We start from the raw sequence: 19,751 nt of genomic DNA, 5'->3' as shown, positions 1-19,751 counted from the left end.
GGGATTCCGATCTTTTTCATCTTTGAAAGAAGAATTTGGTTTGTTACAAACTTATTTTTATAAGTATTTACAAGTCAAGGATTATTTCATTCGTGGTCGGGGACTGTTAGCGCTAATTAGTTCCTCTGAGGTTTTGTCTGTATTTTTTGGTACTACTGGACGAGGAATTATAGGCAAAACACATCAGAAACTTATAGCAGTGGTCAGTGACGATGGCATACAGATAGTGGCTAAACTAAGCCGGATTTCCAACTGTAATATAACCAAAGAGGAGATACAGGAATCTCTGCAAACTATAGACTCAGCAGTAACATCAGTCAATTTGAAATTTCAGCAATATAGAACTATATTTATGCTCTACTATACTCCAGAGCAAATTTCTAAATGGGCTAATAATTTAACTGCCGCTAAATCATACTGCCCGAAATGCCAAGAATTTGCTGCAAACTTAAGCCATATGTTTATTACATGTCCAATGCTGAAGGAATTGTGGTCCAATATAACTCTTGCTCTTACAAACTGGGATGGCTATGACAATCCGGTTTCCGAGAATGAGTTGGTATTGGGAATATTTTCAGAGCAGGGCTGTTTTACGAAACCCTTTGCTTCCATTATCTCGGCTTGTGCTCGTCTATGTATTGCTCGCTCTTGGATTCAAAGTACGAGTCCAAGTATTAATGAATTTTGGGTCTTACTAAGGGAAATTTATAAAATGGAGATAGCGTTAGCTAAAGTTAGAGGGCCTCGGTCTCGGTTAAAATTCAAAAGGATATGATCTCGTCTCCAATGGGATTAAGGATTCAAAGTATTTTCTTTATTTTTCTCCTTATACAATTGCTTTTTATTATTATTGTGGTGCTTGTAATTGGATATATGCATAATGTTGATCTGTTTTTTTTCTGTGCTCCTATGCGCTCTGCAAACGATTATTGGTATTTTGTTTCCGAATCTTTTTTCTTTCCGATATATTTATGTATTTATGTTTGTGGCTATAAAATAAAAAAGTTTTTTTTTTAAAAAGAGAAAGACTGATGGGTTGAAACGCAAAGCCTGTAAATACAGCGTTATGTCCAGATAATATATTATACTCCAATGAGCACGAGTAGGATTAATCTGGCAGCTGATAAAGACTGCACACGTTGGGGCAGATTTACAAGAACTGACGCATCTCTTCATATTAGCAGAGATGTGTCAGTTCAGTTGCATCACGCAAAAAAACCTTGCACCACCATGGATGCATCGCATTTACAATGCGGCGCACCGTGGCGCAAGGATTGACAGATGCGTCACGCATCTGATGGCGTAAAAGTAACACATTGCTGGAGTTGTGTCGCAAGCACGACGCAGCTCCAGCAATACTCAGGAATGCCTATTCCTATGGTGCTGCATCACTCCTTACGCCTGCTTGAAGCAGGCATAAGGTTTTGACGCAGTGGCATCGTAGAAGTGACGTAGTGAAATCTTGTAGATTTCACTGCATCACTTTTACAAGTGCTTTTTTGCATCGGAACGCCCACCCTGCATACATTATACATGACGCAGGTACAATGTGACGCAGGGCTTTACAACATGACACACCTCCCTAGATGCGTCACGTTGTAAACGTGTCGTAAAGTGGTGCATTTTTTACGACACCGCTGTGTCACATAAGTGACGCAACTGCAGCATAAAAGTGTCGCAAGGGGCTTGTAAATCTGCCCCGTTGCCTTTAATTGGGGGGGCAGACTTCGAGCATCTCGTGTGGGATGGCCCACCTTTGCGGAAATATTGGCATGTGGTTTTCGGAAACTCTCGGGTATAGTGGGCAAGACGTTGACCCCATCCCTGCTTGGTTTTATTGGGATGTGTATGAGATATACCAGCAGACTACTGCAGATTCACTGATTTTTTACAAGTTATGAAAAAGAGAAGTATGGTGAAGTGAGGTGAGAGGAGGCAACTTCCAACATTGCGGGCTTGGATGCAATGACATACCAGACACTTATGCGCTTCAACTTCTTCCATCTGCCTCCCATATAGACAGGCCAGGTCTTTTATTTTGGCCATATTTTGACAGTTTGGGCTACACCCTGATGTATGAGACAGATAGGATGAAGAAAGGTTCTAATGGTGAGGATGCTGCTCGCTTATCTGTCCAACGTCGAGACCATGCCTCTCATCACTGCACTTTATTGTCTTGTTAGATTGTGTTGACTATGCATCTTCCCAATGCTCGCACAATGAATATCAAGTGCTTTGCTAAAAACTTTCTTTAGCTAAAGTGCCACCTTGTTGTAATATTTTGTGATATGTTCCTACAATTTAAAAAAAAAAAGTATAAAAAACAAAGTATTTCCATCCAGATACCGAACCACGCTCAAGGTTCATGTACTGCATTAGAGTCTGAGTGAGCTAGATATAGGATCTTAACCTGAATTCTGTGCTTAATCTGTGCCAGTGTTTGCCTTTGCTTAGCACCAGCACTTATTTCTCAACTTCTACATTTATTTCTAATAGTTTATCACACGGTTTTGCTCTCTGTCTATTTTTGAGTAATGGATATAAGAAGAGTTTTTTTTTTTAATGAAATATAAATAAAAATAATAATACCTCGGGCAGGCCATTCTTACAGTTTTGATGATACAGAATAATCCAAATTGACACGTTTTGGCGTGTTAGTAGATAATAGTGGCACTGGTTTTTCAAATCTTTGGCTACAGGTTAAATCTGCAGTGGGATCCTCCCATAGAATTCCTGGCACTTATTTTCTGGAAAATTAATCGCTGCCTACATCTGAAAATGGATGACCATAACTTCCGGTCTTAGGCTATGAAAATTAAAAGTGCATGTCCGATCGTCTTAATCGAGATTGATTGTATGTCCTTAAGTGGAGAACTGCAATCATTTAAAGAGGCATGTTACGCATCTATTGTCGAAAAAATATAATTTACTTATGATTTTAACTTTATATTGCTTCACAAGATGGAAAAACAAAAGCTTTAGTTTTGCCATTTTAATAATAATATCTTTAGTGTCCTGCGTTGTCCGTTATTTATTATGCAGCGGTGAAAACTATGGTACCAAAAATATTAAAGTGACTCTTTCAAAGTAAGCAAGTATACTTTCAGCACACATGCAAGAACATATAGCGGTTTCCTGCTAATGAGTGTTTCTCAATAGGAAATCGACTGCTGCTGCTCCACTTCCTGTGCTAGCGAAGCTTCAACGTCTCTGCTTCCGGCGCCTCTCGAGCAGGAACAATGAATCACACTCAGTTGAGCAACTGGAATGAGGCTTGAACTCAAAATTAAATTCGACAGAGTGTCAGCAAGCAGAAACAAAACAGTGATCTGATAGAGATATGAGAAAGGAGTCATAACCAGCATATGTAAAATGATAATGGTGGAACCAGGCTGGGCTGGCCTGTCTGCCTCTCTAGAATTTTCCTGGAGAGCATCAGGCTACAAAGAGCCGCCTTCAGAGACTATGGGCTGCCATGATCCGACCATCTAAGCCACCATACCCCATTCTAGTCGTGACTTCCTCCTGTGTAGGCTGGTTTGGACATGTTTTCCAGGGTTGATTTTGCTTTCCACACCTTTCAAGATGGCAGATAGAGATGTGAGATGATTAGTTACAGGTCCTATGTGAAGAAACTTAATGGGGAAAACTACAGATAGATAATGTAGAGGATGGGATTAAGAGTAGACAAGTAAAGGTGGCACAGCAAGGGGGGTTTGGGGGGCAGCCGAGCACAGCGAGGTCTGCTCCCCGGGCAGATTGGGAGGGGGAGGGGCTGGCCGGCGAGCGGCCATTTTGGGTACTTTGGGCTACATTGGGACTAGCCCAATTGTAGCCCAATTTTTAGTTACTAGCCCAAATGTACATAGGGCTTTTTCGCGCTTTCCCAGCCATTTTAGGTTTGGTGACCTGGTGGCTGGGAGCGCTGCGCAGAGTAGGTTTTTTGTTAGGGTGTAGTTGTATTTGTTGAGGCAGGTTCGTGGTCGTTATTAGTTTGTGGCGATATTTTGTGGAAGATGGCTGGTGAGGATTATCGTGTCTTGGAGGTGGTGAGGCTGTTGAGCGAGGCCGGCCGGCTCGATTTGCTGATGCTGGATGCCTCCTCTGCCACGCACCCGGTGAGGCTTGCATCGGCCGGGGTGGCGGCTGCTGTCGCGGCCTGTTTGCCCCCCGGAAGTCAGGTAAAGCGAAGGTGAGTCTTCGGGGCCACACGGATGCCAGGAGCGAGGTCCCAGCGGGTGTTGCATGGTCGAGGGAGGGGGTGGCAGTGGTGGGTGCCTCTGGTTTGCGCGGCGGTGTCACCTGGCAGGGGAGCGCGGCCTGCGTCTCCCCGCCGGGTTCGCTTTTGGATGGGGGCCGCTCATATACCAGTGGAGCAGCCCCGGGGGCTGTGAGAGAATCTTGGCAGCTGGGCAGCGCGGCTTCGGAAGGCGCTGCCCCAGTACGGGATGAAGCGGGGGGCCGCATTGTTGGTAGCGATTTCGAAAGCAAAGGCCCGTCGGGGAGCGCGTCGCACGACTCCCCGCTGCGGTCACACAGGCAGAAAGGGGCCGCTCCTATGTGAGGAGAGCGGCCCGAAGGATGTTGCGATGGTGAGCCAGGGAAAGGTGGGAGGGGCTATGTCTCTTCGGTGGGAGGGGGAGCAAATGGAGGTGGATATTAAGGACACGCAGGGCTGGCAGAGGGCTGAGAGAGGCGGTAGGGGGTCTGGCCAGGTTACGCAGAGGCAACTTATTGGGAGTGGGGGTACGGGAGCGGAGGCTCAGGCAGGTGAATGGGGGGTGTGGTGGGTTCTTTGCAGTCGGGGCGAGGGGGTGGAGCAGCGGAGGGGGGGTTTCCCCTTTGTTTATTGATTCAGAATAGAGTGAGAGGGACTGGGACAGCCTGGACATTTTGTCTTCGTGGGCGGAAGGTGTTTCGGGGGCGCGGGGGGATGGCGGGCTGGGGGCGTGCCGGCAGGCAGTGGGGTCCGATATTTTGGGGGAGAAGTCGAGAATTTCTCAGCGAAGGGTGCTAGTGGGGGGGTGCTAGGAGGGTCGGGGCAGGCTCAGGGGGACGAGGAGGCCAGGCCAAGTGGGCTGGGTAGGTATGGTTCAGCTTTTTTGGAATGGAATGATGGGGAGGAGGATTTTGGGGACAGGGAAGGGTTGGTGGATCTTAGCGCGGTGGGGCGGGCATGGGTGGCTAGCACATTAGGTGGTGGTAGGAAGCGGAGTTGGGATGGGAGTGCTCAGCACACCAGACCATTCCTTTCTTTTGCAGGCGCCGGAGCGACGCGGGGTACCAGGCTTGGCAAGGCTGGGAGCGGCCCATTGGCGCCAAGGAGAAGGGAGGGTGGAGCCTTGGGCAGCGTTACATGTACCGGCGGGGGATCACATCACGGCTGGCACAAGTAGGCCCAGGGCGGGCTCTCCGGCCCCACCACCCACTGGGCCTCACCGGTCCGGGGGCCAACGCCGAAGGAGGAGCGACGAAGGAGAAGTGTTGTGTGTTTCTAGGAGGGTGCATTCTGCACCCCTGGCGGGAAAAGCCGGTGGTGCTAGGCAGGAGGATTCTGTCCATCACTGTTGTTTTTGCATTTGTCACCCCAAGTGGGACAGGTATGCCCAGACGTGGGTCCCGTGCTCTCCATGCCACTGGAATCGAGCTATCCTGGCTGAAGAGGGGTGAAACCCCGAAACCGGTCCTAGGATGCTTGTTTCCAGTCCAGGGAGGACCTGGCTTGGCAGTTCGGGCTGGACTGTACCCATGAGGCACAGGGTCAAGACTGATTTGCATATGGCTGGGTTCAAATTGGAACGGCATGTGAGCAAAAAAACGATGGATTCAGGCTCAGATCTCTGTACTGGGGTGAATGTATGACATTGTTCTGCATTCTGTCCATCACTGTTGTTTTTGCATTTGTCACCCCAATTGGGAAGGGTATGCCCAGACGTGGGTCCCGTGCTCTTCATGCCACTGGAATCAAGCTAATCTGGCTAAAGAGGGGTGAAACCCTGAAACCGGTCCTAGGATGCTTGTTTCCAGTCCAGGGAGGACCTGGCTTGGCAGTTCGGGCTGGACTGTACCCATGAGGCACAGGTTCAAGACTGATTTGCATATGGCTGGGTTCAAATTGGTATGGCATGGTGAGCAAAAAAAACATGGATTTAGGCCCAGGTCTCTGTACTGGGGTGAATGTATGACATTGTTCTGCATTCTGTCCATCACTGTTGTTTTTGCATTTGTCACCCCAAGTGGGAAGGGTATGCCTAGACGTGGGTCCCATGCTCTCCATGCCACTGGAATCGAGCTATCCTGGCTGAAGAGGGGTGAAACCCTGAAACCGGTCCTAGGATGCTTGTTTCCAGTCCAGAGAGGACCTGGCTTGGCAGTTCGGGCTGGACTGCACCCATGAGGCACAGGGTCAAGACTGATTTGCATATGGCTGGGTTCAAATTGGAACGGCATGGTGAGCAAAAAAACGATGGATTCATGCCCAGATCTCTGTACTGGGGTGAATGTATGACATTGTTCTGCATTCTGTCCATCACTGTTGTTTTTGCATTTGTCACCCCAAGTGGGAAGGATATGCCCAGACGTGGGTCCCATGCTCTCCATGCCACTGGAATCGAGCTATCCTGGCTGAAGAGGGGTGGAACCCCGAAACCGGTCCTAGGATGCTTGTTTCCAGTCCAGGGAGGACCTGGCTTGGCAGTTCGGGCTGGACTGTACCCATGAGGCACAGGGTCAAGACTGATTTGCATATGGCTGGGTTCAAATTGGAACGGCATGGTGAGCAAAAAAACGATGGATTTATGCTCAGATCTCTGTACTGGGGTGAATTTATGTTATGACATTGTTCTGCATTCTGTCCATCACTGTTGTTTTTGCATTTGTCACCCCAAGTGGGAAGGATATGCCCAGACGTGGGTCCCATGCTCTCCATGCCACTGGAATCGAGCTATCCTGGCTGAAGAGGGGTGGAACCCCGAAACCGGTCCTAGGATGCTTGTTTCCAGTCCAGGGAGGACCTGGCTTGGCAGTTCGGGCTGGACTGTACCCATGAGGCACAGGGTCAAGACTGATTTGCATATGGCTGGGTTCAAATTGGAACGGCATGGTGAGCAAAAAAACGATGGATTTATGCTCAGATCTCTGTACTGGGGTGAATTTATGTTATGACATTGTTCTGCATTCTGTCCATCACTGTTGTTTTTGTATTTGGATTGTCAGCCATTCCTTTGTGAAGTGGGTGCAAATCCAGGCCCGCGCCAGCTATTTTGGGGAAAGCCTGGGTTTTAATAAAGAGATGTTTACAGTTTGTTGGAGGGGAAGGGGTGGTATGCGGTGGAAGGAGTTGCTGCAAGTTCTCAACAGGATTTTGGTGGCTGGTAGGTGCCCCGATGTCTTGGTGCTTCATTTGGGGGAGAATGATATGGTGAGGGAAACTGGCCTGGCGTTAATGAGATGTATGAAGCGGGATTTGGCTCTGATCAAGGGTCAGTGGTCCGGTTGTGCCGTCGTCTGGACGGAATTTGTTCCTCGTAGGGTCTGGACAGGGGCGGTGAACCTGGGGGCGGTGGGCAAGGCCAGGCGTAAACTTAATACAGAAATGGTGCGATTTTGTCATCAGTTGGGAATTTTCAGGATTTCGCACAGGGATATTAGGTATGACACGCCGGATTTTTTCAGAGGTGATGGGGTCCATTTAGCCCGGCTGGGCATGGACTTGTATTTATTGGAACTGAGGGAAGTTCTGGCCAGACTGGTGGGCATTCATACACGTTGGGGGGGTTCCTAGGAGGCAGGGGGGCAGAAAAGGGGGGGGGCGGCATTTCTGCCTACCCTCCCGTCTTTTTCTGGGTGGCGGGGTTGTTGAAAGTTGGCCAGGATTGGCTGTAGTTTTTAGTTAAATGTTGGTAGTTTGTGAGCAGGAGCAGGGAAAGGGTAACTAGGTAGGCTAAGTTTAGATTAGAGGTTGGTTAGTTACAGTTGCACAAAGGCAGGTAGGGATTTGGGTCATGGGAGGTTAGGATTTGTAAATGCTATTTTGTGTAGGATTGTGTAAAATTATAGTTATGGAATGTTATGTTGTATTTTGCGGGGTGGGGGATCTGATGTGGGGATCGTAGGGGTGGGGGGAACAAGGGGTCAATAAATTCATGTATAGTGAGGTTTTAGTTTTGGAAGGCAGTTGCTAAGGTTATATAAATTGTGATATGCACCTGTTTCAATAAAGCGGCCTTTTACACACACAAAAAACTGGTCTCATGCTGGTTTGCCCCCCTCCTTCCCAAGGGGGGATTGGGAGGGGGAGGGGCTGGCCGGCAAGCTGCCATTTTGGGTACTTTGGGCTACATTGCGACTAGCCCAATTGTAGCCCAATTTTAAGTTACTAGCTCAAATGTATATAGGGCTTTTTCGTGCTTTCCCAGCCACCATTTAAGGTTTGGTGACTTGGTGGCTGGGAGCGCTGCGCAGAGTAGGTTTTTTGTCCCCACCCTACCTTCCTAGTTTTTTTCAGTTTTGGGGGTGTTTTTTCCCATTTTTGTGGGGTTTTTCCGGCAGCGGTTGTTGGAACAGGTACAAAGGGGCTTGCTGGCGCCCCTCCCTCCCAATTACTCCCCTAACATCTTTGGCACACACTAAAACAACCCAAAACAAGTGTAATGATGGAAGCCAAAGTTACATGAGCTCAGAATCGCAGTGCAGTAACAAATCACACAAATTGAGAAATAACTGGAGATTAATGAATACTGGATGGAAGCATGAGGGAAGATGAAACACGCTGCAGAATGCTAAATGCTCAAGGAACCTAAATTGCATTAAAGCGGATTTCACTGAATCTAATGGCTCCCGAAACACATGAAGAAATGATTATTAAAGGGTCGTACTAGAGGAATAATAATGTATTATGAGAAAGTAGAAAACACCAAAAACGATAAACAGTGACTGGAAGATTTGATAACAGCACCAGAAAGAGTGACATAGATTGCAAGAACAGGAAGAAGAGTATACACGAACAGAGGAAAAGTTCAAATATAACTAGAAAAGAAGAGTAGATAAAGGGAATATGATGAAAGAGCAGTGAGAATATCATCCACCCTCAAGATAAACACTACAGGACGATTGACAAAAGCATTTTTGAGTACAGGCAGTGGTACTACATTAGTACTTTTTTACCTACTCTTAAATGCCAATGTGAATCAGGTGGGAGCATTCAACTCCCTATTAGTAAAAGTGCAAAGAAGGTGCAGATGTTTTGTTTTGAATTAATTGCATATGAGGGATCCCTGAATATTCCCAATTTAAGTCCCATTTTAGGGGCTATTCACAAACGTATTTTGGAGTGCGTAAAGTAGTACTTCTGCAGTACTATATTACTCACTCTCATGTGCCTTTATGAACTACTCACATGAACTGGATATGCAGGGAAAAGACGCAATGTTCTAGAGAACACATATGTTAATGGATAAGAATAATATCTGAACTATATGGGCTGTAAAGGTCGCTTTCATACCTAAAGTGAAAGGATGAACATGCTCTCTTGTGTCATATTTAGAAGGAAGTCAGAAGAGAACTAGAGACAAACTGCTTGCCAACACCTATCCTTATAAAATCCTATCTGCTACCTGTTCCTCTTCTTCTAGCAGATTTTGTACCCCACATATCCTCCAAGCTCTACATCAATGGGAGCGTCCTTCCTCTCCCTTCCAAATCCTGTCCCTTGGGACCTCAATTGGTTTATGGTTTCTAAGCCATAGGTTTGGGAAAATTCTACACTCCAGGGCCCTCATACCTGATCATATAATCTTTCTGCTCACATTTATACAGCAACTCAGCTAATCATATTGTGAACTTCAAAGAGGGCTGTGCCTGGCCTTGCAATCGCTTGAGTCACAATGTGGCAGATCGCATTTTGTTAATAAAATATGAACTAAAATTAATGTTCCCAAAAAATGCAAGTCTGCACATCCTTCCTCAGAGATGACAACCTGCTGGTCTCAAGAAATTCTGGCTGCGGTGTTGAGTCTAAGTTGTATTTCTAGAATGAAGACAGTGTCAATCAATAAGGTACTCATTTCTGATCTTAGGAAATTGGCTGGATGAACATTTGACACTTCATGCATGTTGTAGTCTCTGACTGAATGTCTTTCCCACTTTAGCCACCTCTCAATGGTTCACATAACGTCGCCATCTTCTTTTATATAAAGTGTGTTTTATCAACCGCTCTTCTGTGTCTTGTTTTTGGCATTTGAACTTTGTGGATAGTTTCTTCTTGTCATCTCCAGAAAATGCCTAGTAACATTCGTTGATGGTGCAGTGTTGATCAGTGTCCTTTAGCTCTTGGATTCACTCTGGTATGTGATCAACCAAATTTCTTGGTTTTCCCATGAGCACATACTGACATCACAGGTCAGAACTTGTTGTATTCGTTCTCCAAATTATGTCCTCTGGGCTTCGACAGTTTACCTCCAAATGCCTTTGGTTTAATGACGAGTTCCCAGTGAGAGCCTTTCAGCTGTTTCAACGTTAAACTGCATGCGGCTGCCATCTTACTTTCTATTATGCAACTCACTGTAATGATTGGCTTGGGCTAGTGACAAAGAATGGAACTGATCCATCCATTGAATCTTCTTGGAAAAGCAACAGCCTTAGAACATATGCGGGAAACCTTAAGCAACAGTTTGCTCCTCACTTACTGCATTCCCCTTGGCCAATGACATTGTATGTGACCGCCAATAATGACTACTGCCGGTTAAGCCCAAGTCAGATATGGTGCTGTGTGTGGCTGGTGCTTCTTCTTAAATATCCGGAGTTCAAAGAAACTTCTTAACTGATTTTTGTGCCAACTCTTTATAAAAAGAAAAGTTAATATTGTGGTGTGCCTGATGCTTCTTGCATTAAAAAGGTGCATTCTGTACTACCTTCTTTATTCAAGTAGGTATAAACGTAATCTCAATTCCAACAGCCGCCCATTCATGTGCTTTAATAGCGATGCAAAGTTATTGTGTCTTAAATATTATTTATAGACGTATTGCCCTATTGGAGTTATTGAAAGTCTTTACCCATCGGAGTGATATTTATGGCACAATACGTTAAGGAAAGCAGTCATGGAGTATGGTAAAGAATGATTTCCCTCTTCTATATAGATAACACCAGGTCCCTGTCCTGAGAGTACCCTCAAAATGTAAAGGGTCAAAATATGTTCAAAGCGTTTATCAGTGACAAAGGATTAATGAATTTAAAACAAAGGGACATTTCCAAGATAATTTAGCATATATTTCTACAAAATAACCAGAAAGAATTCATTGTACTGCCCAACTGCTTTCCTTCAAATCAGGGAACACTACTATGAAGTTTTTGAATATTTACCTTAGCACAAAAACCATATATTCACTTATTGCTGATTGTTTGCTTCTTGTGTGTTTCTCCATAAACAATTTTATTGTTTTAAACGAAATAGGTTTTAATTGCAAATTATTCTTGTGTTTTATGGCAAATATTCTGAATATTTAGTAAATATTGGAACATGAACTATTTGAAATCAATGTTGCCTTTGTGATTATTCGTTACTTAAATTGAATTATACCTTTGTAAGATAACTAGTATTGAAGTGAAGCTAGGAAGGTATGTTTATGGCACTGTTTATATTGACTGGTTGGAACCTCATTGTGTTATGAAACCCCAGAAAACAGACTTAGAGAGTCCTTAGGTCTCATTTCATTCATTATCAGAACTGGTGTGAGTCCATCAAAAAAAGATTGGGCAAGCAACATGCGGTAAATGACTCTGTGTATGGACAATTTGGAATATAATAGCTCTTAAATGATCTACTCGTTTCTCAGAGAGGTCTACAAGAGTTTAATATAGTACTGATGTGTGAGGAATCAGTTGGGCACAGTAAATGGGGATAATTAATTGTTTAGAGCGAGTATTATGTTGTGCTAACCTGTGATATCTGTAAATAATAGGCATATACTTGAATCTTATAGTTCTGATGCAAGACGTTGGTGGCGACTTCCACTATCTGTGATGGGCAAAGCTGTCTTCTATAAAATGATCTATCTACAGAAATTCGTCCATGTGTTATAAAATACTCCATTTGAGTCTCAGATGGATTCTTTCATTCAGTGAAATGAGAAATGCTGCGGGATAGAGGGGCCAAGGATTGCCTGGGTATCTCTCACCAAACAGTCCATGGAGGGCGGAATCACCCTCCCAGACCTGCAATTAAATTACTTGGTGACACAACTACAAGTGATCAACTACTGGGCCTTTTACACCCAACAGGAATCATCTTTGATGGTGGACAGAAAGTCTATGGACCTGGAGAGATATGTCTGGTGACTTTATTGCGAACAAGGCATGACACTGTTAACGGCCCCTACAGCCGTTGTGGTAAAGATGTGGCACAAGATCCTGGGTTGGAAAGGTCAACTGACATTGGGGACTCCACTGTGGGACTCCGAGATACTGAAGGAACTGCGCGACATAGAGGGCCATAGAAGATGGAACCTACTGGGTATATGTAAAATGGGCAACATATACCTAGGAAATAAGATAATAAACTTCTCCGAACTACAGGAACAATATAAGCTGACAGGAAGCCAATACCTCCGGTATCAGCAACTATGATTTCTCTTGCAATTACATGTGGAGCTGCTACAGGAATTCATCAGACGAGACACCACTGGAATACAAGGTTCTGGGGGCCTCTATAACCAGCCACTCCTTGTCCCAACTATATTTCACTCTCTTGATTAACAAACTCCCGCCCCTAAACAGACTTATGGAAAATGCGAGGCTAGAAGACAAATACAGGGGAAAAGCGTGCCAGTACCTGCGCGAGGTAGCAATACGGGCGGGACGCCAACTAATCCATCTGAAAATACTCCACTGAGCATATTTCATAAGGACAATATTGTTCAACATGGGAGCAATTGACATGGATCTCTATTTATGGGGCTTCTGACAGAGAGGCGCTCCGGTGCACATGATCTGTGGCTTCAAGAATTCAAGGATACTGGCAGAAAGTAAGTTGAAGGATCTCACCAATCCAAGATATTATGCTAGAACTTATTGCACAGCCGGTAACCCTGAGCATGTGGGGGAAACAAACACTAGACTACTATACACTTCTATTTTGTAACATTGCTTTACTGATGGCAACATGAGATGTGATCAGAAAATGGAGGCAGGACAGGGTCCAGATGATACATGCCTGGGAATCCAACCTAGACTGATGAATAAGGGTGGAAAAACTGTTCTGTCTGGCACAAGGCTGCCCAAGAAAGCTTGAGAAAATATGGGGTTCCTGGGGAAATTCTGAAGATGTCGCTCCCTAGAGACCTGAGGGGCGGCGGCCCACTCAGAGGGTGGATATACAGAGAGCTGCCTTATGTCAGAGCGCCGCCTTTTGCTGTAATAATGGGGTTGCGCCTACTAACCTGTGTGCCTCCTTCCAGGCCACCACTGCCGCTGTAAAGATATGGCTAGAAGCCATCAGTCAATGAGAAAAGAGCAGATAAGGTGGCAGAGAGGGAAGCAGGACATGGAGAAGACGTTGTTCTAGACAGGTCCACAATACGGCGTCTCGGGGAGCCCAAATAGGCCACCAGTTGAGAGAGATGGAAAGCAAGGATTTCATGTTGGGAAATTTCAAGCCCCAGCTGTTGTATCCACCCACAGCCTTCAGTTGTGCAGCAGGACAGAGAGAGCACCTCACACTTAAACCAATGAATTTTATAGCCTGAGAACCAGGAGAAGTCATCCATAAGGGATATCATCTCAGCTATAAAGGTGCAGGCGTATAAGAGAATCAGTGTGTCATCTGCATAGAGGAGACCCTTGGCCTCTCCATCTACAGAAGGGAAACCTGATACCTCCAGCCTTCGACAGAGTGTTGCATCCAGGGGCTCAAGAGCAAGGAGGAACAGTAGAGGGGACAGAGGGCTTCCTTGTTAGGGGCCCTGCTAAACTGGAAACAGGGCCATTAGAAACCCATTGCAGGAGACTTCCGCCACTGGGGAGCTGTACAAAAGGTGCACCTTGTGAATAACATTGTCACCCAGGCCCATGCGGCACATAACGTGTAAGAGGTAGCGTCAGTCCACTCAGTCGAATGCCTTTTTGACATAAAGAGAAAGTGCAAGGAGCTCAGATGAGTCATCCTTTGTCTGCCACAGTAGGTGCACTAACACCCAAATATAGTCACTGGTACGGCGGCCAAACCCACTTGGGTCATGAAGGGTATCACATTACCCAGGCTCATAGCCAACACCTTGGCCATGATCTTTAGGTCCACTACGAGCAAGGAAAGATGTTTCCCCGCCTTGTTGTATTCGCTGGGGAAGCAGTCTTCTCCAGGACTATGTTGGGAGTGCTGCCACGGCCTTGGCCACTTTTTTCTCTGTAAATGCCCCTGTTATAGTGTCTGCACCCTATCTGGCAGTACCGGCAGATGCAAAGGGGTCAGCGAGGAGCTCACTTCATCTGGCCTGGTTCCTTGCTCTGTTGCTTAGAGGGAAGCATACTAGGATGAGAAAGAGGATGCAGTGTCCATGCCAGATCTCATATCGCAGGTATAGCAAGTTGGAAGCTCCTTTAGTTCAAGTGAGTGGCTAAGAGCCTGCCTTCCTTTTTTCCATGCTTGTACCGTCATCAATGGAGCGTGACAAAGACTTTCTCAGCTGCCCAAGTAAATTAGGAGTTCAGGGGAATTTTAGCGAGCTTCAGCCGCTTGAGGAGGATCTGGGAGGGGAAGATCACATATTGTGGCATTAATAAGTGCACCTCCACCTTCAGCAGATTGAAGTTGGAACAGTCATTGTGATTTGTGGTCGCAGGGTCTGCCATCATCACACCCCGGAGTGTTACTTGCTGGCCGCCCATAGTGTCCTATGAGAGGCAACCAAGCCCTCTTTGTCAGAAAAGTAGGATTGAATGTTTGAACGCAACAGCGTTTTAACCTCAGATTGCCTGTAGGCAAAGGGGCAAAGGCCCTCATGCATGACTGGCGTGGATGCAGTGCAACACATCCAACATCAAGTTCCAGCAGTGCTTGGCTATGGTCAAAAAGACCACTCCAAAGATAGTACACGGGTGATGAGGGGTAGTAATTGTCCATGGATCATATAGTAGTCAATGTGGGTCTGCGTCCTGTGCAGACAGGAGAAAAAGTGTACTCTTGATCTTGCAAGTGCAGCAATCACCACATGTTCACAAGAGTAAGGTCCTAAACCAAATCTGCAAGGAGCGCCCTGTTGTGTTGATTATGTGCATCACCCCAGCTGGATCTTTCTAAGATTAGGTCAGGTGTTAAGTTCCAATTCCCAGCCAGCTGTACACGTGTTCAGCTGAGAGAGAACAGGAGCCTGCATAGTCATGCCAGAAAAGATTTGCTGGCTATTGGAGCATATATCTAGCCAACCACAACAGTCTTATCCAGGATCCGTAGCTTAGTTAGCACAAAGCAGCCCTCCATGTCTGTCCATGTCTTATGCACCCTGCAGGGAAGATCCTTCCATATGAGGATGGCCACCCTGCATTGCTTTGAGCAACTGTGCCATGGGTAGGCTGCACTATGGTAATTATTCTGTCTGCTGCTGCTAATGACCGTGCCCACCCATTCCTTTTTGAGCTTAGCTGACTCAACCAAGGAAAGATGAGTCTCCTGCAATAGGACCATGTCCACTCTTTTGTATGGTGTGTAGATAATGAAGGATCTTCTTTTCTTTGATATAGTGTGACATGCCATCGACATTCATGGAGAGGGGTGGAGGTCATGTTAAAGTGTTAGGGTAACCTCAGGTCTTGCCAGGATGGAGATGGTGAGAATGGAAGCACAGGATGTAGTGGACCCACCAAGGATGGGGCGGGTGGGAGGTCATGAAGGGAGTCTGCAGGTGTACTAGTAACCTGGTACTAAGGAACAAGGCAGACCTGGGAGGATGTGGGAGGTGGGATCTGGAGATGAATCAAACTGGGGGAAGTTTGAGCCCAAGTAACCCTAGGGCACAGTGGTCAAAACCTTTCTAGCTGGGCTCAGGGTAAACTAACAAAGGGTGGGTATGGGGGCTCCATGGCCCGTATAGTGGGGAGGCAAAGGGGTGTTGCACTTAAAGAGGTAACTAATGGGGCCATACAAACAATTGTAAATCCCAGAAAATGAGCGAGGAGGAGGCCAAGAAGGAAACCATGTGAGCAGCATGCTATATGAAGCAAAGGATATGATTAAGTATCTCTACCGGAGTCCAAGGCACCAGCTCCCTGTTTCAGGGGAAATCTGTACCCGTCTCTGTCTCTATCCTAAGGCAAACATTCCACAACCTGATAAAGGCCTGCATTGTCAGATTCTCTTCATAGGGGTCCCTCCATGAGAATGTGGCTGGGCTGATGTCTGGGCTTTCATGGGGGAGGCGATCTCTCTGGGAAGTAGATGTCATAGCATTGCCAACAATAGTATCCACAACTGAGTAGCCTAGAGAGTCCAGGAATAGTTCAAGATCACCCGCGCCCATGAAGTTTCTTGTGGAGCCGTCGATTATCAACATCATTTCAGCGGGTTCCATGATGCCTTATGCTTCAGGTGGAAGCAAGAGAGCAGAAAACACTTGCATTTAGCATTGATAGCTGCGGAGTGATCTTGAGAGGAGATGAAATGATCATTGATGAACAGGTGTTCAGTATGGCACCTGGCCACCAAAAGGATAGGCCTCGTATGTTGGTGGCATAGCACACAGGCGATAAAGGGATATGGACCATTGGACTGGAAGGCTTGATGGGACCAGGCCTGGTGGTTCCATTGGAATTCCAGCCAAATGCAAAAGTTCTGGTATCAGGAACGTGGGGTAACCCACCATAACGGTCTTTTCGGCCCCCTCAGGAACCCATACATCCTGAATTATCTCTTTGAACTATGTCCTCCAGGTCTATAACCTTGGGATGTAGGTATTCGATGTCCTGTCCTTAGTCTGGTATCCGGTCATATCGGCCCTCCATCTTGTCCAATCGATAGTCCACTTTGCCCAGGCAGGTGTAGAGAGAGGACACCTCCTGCCGGACAGATTTCAGCTTGGTCGTCAGGTTTGTCTTCTTGGCATCCAATGTGGTACGGATAGAGCCAATGGCTGAGATATCCTTAAGGGGACTTCCATGTTGGACTCAGCTAAGTTCGGAGGTGGGAGGGCTAAGTCGCAGGTTGTGAGCAATGCACAACGTCAGAAAACAGGAGTTGACAGACTGGTCACCTCCAGGTCAAAATGCAATGCAGGCAAGTACCAGCGGGGCCTGACTACTATTACCCACACAGTTGGCCTTAGACGACAGAGGCAGCAGAGGAGAGTCAGCAGGGGTCAATGTTGCAGAGAAGAAAAAAGGGTGAGTGGTCATCCACACTAAGAGCCCTGGTAGCCACAAGCAGCCCATCCACATGTGGGTTCACAATGGGGGTTTAAGGCAAATAATATCCAGGCATTTTGCCCATGAATGATAGTACCCCTCAGTGGCATGTCTCCGTAAGGGAATGCAACTGCAGGGAGACAGGCAGTGGTTCCCACAAATCCAGGGGGGCCCTCTTGGCCGCAGCAGATCCCGTGCTCTGGGTAGGCCTCAGTAGGAATGGGCTTATGTCGATCAATCAAGCGCATGTATAGTCCTCTACCTCAATGGTGTTCAGGCTTCCCCATCCCCTTTGAGGGTGTTGTGTAGTGGGGGTATGGAGGAAAGTGCTCATCCAAGAAGGCCCCAGCTCTGGTCCCACAGAGATAAGATGGCAGAAGTGGTGCAGTCACCCCCTACAGGCGGAGGGAGAGTGCGCCTGCCGCCGCTGCTAGGCCAGATGCCGAACTGCTCCTCTTCACCATATGGATGGCTTGTGGGGTAATATGGAGGAGCAAAGTGAAGGCGTCTGTGGCCATAAAGCTGCCACAGCCCCATCAGTCAAGATGGTCCCCCCGGCTCTAGGAGACCCTCCAGGGGGACATAACCATAATGTTAGGAGGCTGGGCGGGGTCTGCAGTCCCACACAAGGGACTCCAATAAATGTGGGCAAGGTCAAGGGAGGAAGTGTGCTTCAGAGTCCTTGTGAGGCTGCCACCCATCCCCCAGGCCTTCTGCCAGGGCCACAGGGCGAAGAGGCTCAGACTGCTAGTTGCATGCTCCAGCAGTCCACCCAGCCATCATGATCACCTTGCCAGAAGGGGCCAAATCCTCATGGGATCCTGCTTAAGTTGCAAAAGAGGCTCAGCATGGGCCACCAGTTCAGTGTTGATACGGAGGGCCCCCTGTTCGATCGGAGGAGGGGCTCCACATTCGTGCCTGCATGGAGATTTAAAAGATGGACCAGCCATCTTGTTCAGCTCTAAGCTTCACCTCAGCCAGAGCACACTTATGTGTGGGGAAAGACTGGACCCACTACACACTCCACAGAAAAGTGTGAGGGACAGGCCAATGCATTTAAATAGTGCCGTCATTAGTAGCGGTTGTGTGCATTACTACAGATTGCAGTGGTGTGGAAAGGAGGGTTAAGGATGGGGTTCCAGAGCCCGGGCGGAATGTGTTTTGGGGGTGGCAGCCTCCCCCCGCTCTTACCTGCAGCCATCGTGGGGTGGAAAACGCAGGAATTGCCAGCACCCCCCACTCTTACCTGGTGGTAACTGCAGTTACCGCCACAGTTGGCAAAAGGTCTAGCTATGCCGCTGACATTTTGGCAGAACTGTGACCACTAACAACATTAGGGGTGGTGTTAGGTTGGCAAAAAACCTTGCAGCAAGAGGTGACCATGTCAATTTGAGCTGCGCACTTCGCGTATGCGAGCTTGTGAACTTGAGTTGTTACATTCACCCACCTTTTTATAGCGCCGCTGCTGGAAAGTCAAATGGTTTTCTGCACAAACAAAAGTGTTTATTGTCTGCATTCTGTCTCAGCATCTGCTGGGTCAGTAGAATCAACGTTTAAGAACATTTTATGATCACAAATGTCTTTGTCATTAATTTCCATAGAGATTATCTTCATACTTGTTGGTACCTCTAACAATTTGACTGCATTTTTATATTTCATTACATAATCACCCCAACTCTAGTTTATGATAAAGTAAGCAGGAAAATGGTACTACACCATAGCACCTTGATTCTGGGAGTGTATACTGATTTCAAGTAAGCAAGCACCTGTATGTTGTAGTTTGAAGGCCCATCTGTTTTAATGGTTTGTGTATATGTTTTGATTTGTGCCTTGTGTTATAAAGTTATAGTGTGCAGCAGTTTGATGCAACTGAACTTAAAATGTGCCATGCAATTAATTAAAAAAAGATAATGTAAGCTGGTGGTCTGTCTTGAATTTGGATAACTCAATAGACTAATGCCACAAATGGCATTCAGATAATGTGGAAAACAAGGCAATCCAGCAAAAATGACAAATGGTTATTTTTGTTCCATAGGACTGGATTTCAACGCTGTTGCTAAATGGTTATGAGACACTGGACGACTTAAAGGATATGAAGGAAAGCCATTTGATTGAACTTAATATAACAAATCCAGAAGACAGGGCCAGGTTGCTGGCTGCTGCTGAGAACCTACATGCCTTAGAATGTGAGTATCAACATCTGAAATGTGTCTACATTCTGGAGCAGATTCCCCAATGGTATTTTTTTTTAGATCATGCACATTCACTCGCTGTTTTAGTGCTTCCAACTATTGTCAGTGATATTTCCTAAAATTGTGCTATTGAAGGATGTCATATTTAATTCCCTCAATAAAGGCAGCTGTATA

The 19,751-nt window shown here is 46.5% G+C and overlaps 1 protein-coding gene across 3 annotated transcripts in view; it reads left to right on the top strand.

The window, feature by feature from the left end:
- SAMSN1 (SAM domain, SH3 domain and nuclear localization signals 1) overlaps positions 1-19,751 on the top strand; it is a 388,340-nt gene that overhangs the window by 342,119 nt on the left and 26,470 nt on the right. For all 3 annotated transcript variants that reach the window (XM_085623046.1, XM_085623045.1, XM_085623047.1), the window contains one exon: positions 19,421-19,571. In XM_085623046.1, the coding sequence (XP_085479172.1) occupies positions 19,421-19,571 (151 nt within the window). The remainder of the gene's footprint in view (positions 1-19,420; positions 19,572-19,751) is intronic.

This window comes from Triturus cristatus, chromosome 8 (genome assembly GCF_964204655.1).
Source record: "Triturus cristatus chromosome 8, aTriCri1.1, whole genome shotgun sequence".
In the NCBI taxonomy this organism is placed as follows: domain Eukaryota; kingdom Metazoa; phylum Chordata; class Amphibia; order Caudata; family Salamandridae; genus Triturus; species Triturus cristatus.
This window is presented reverse-complemented; position numbering and strand designations above follow the sequence as displayed.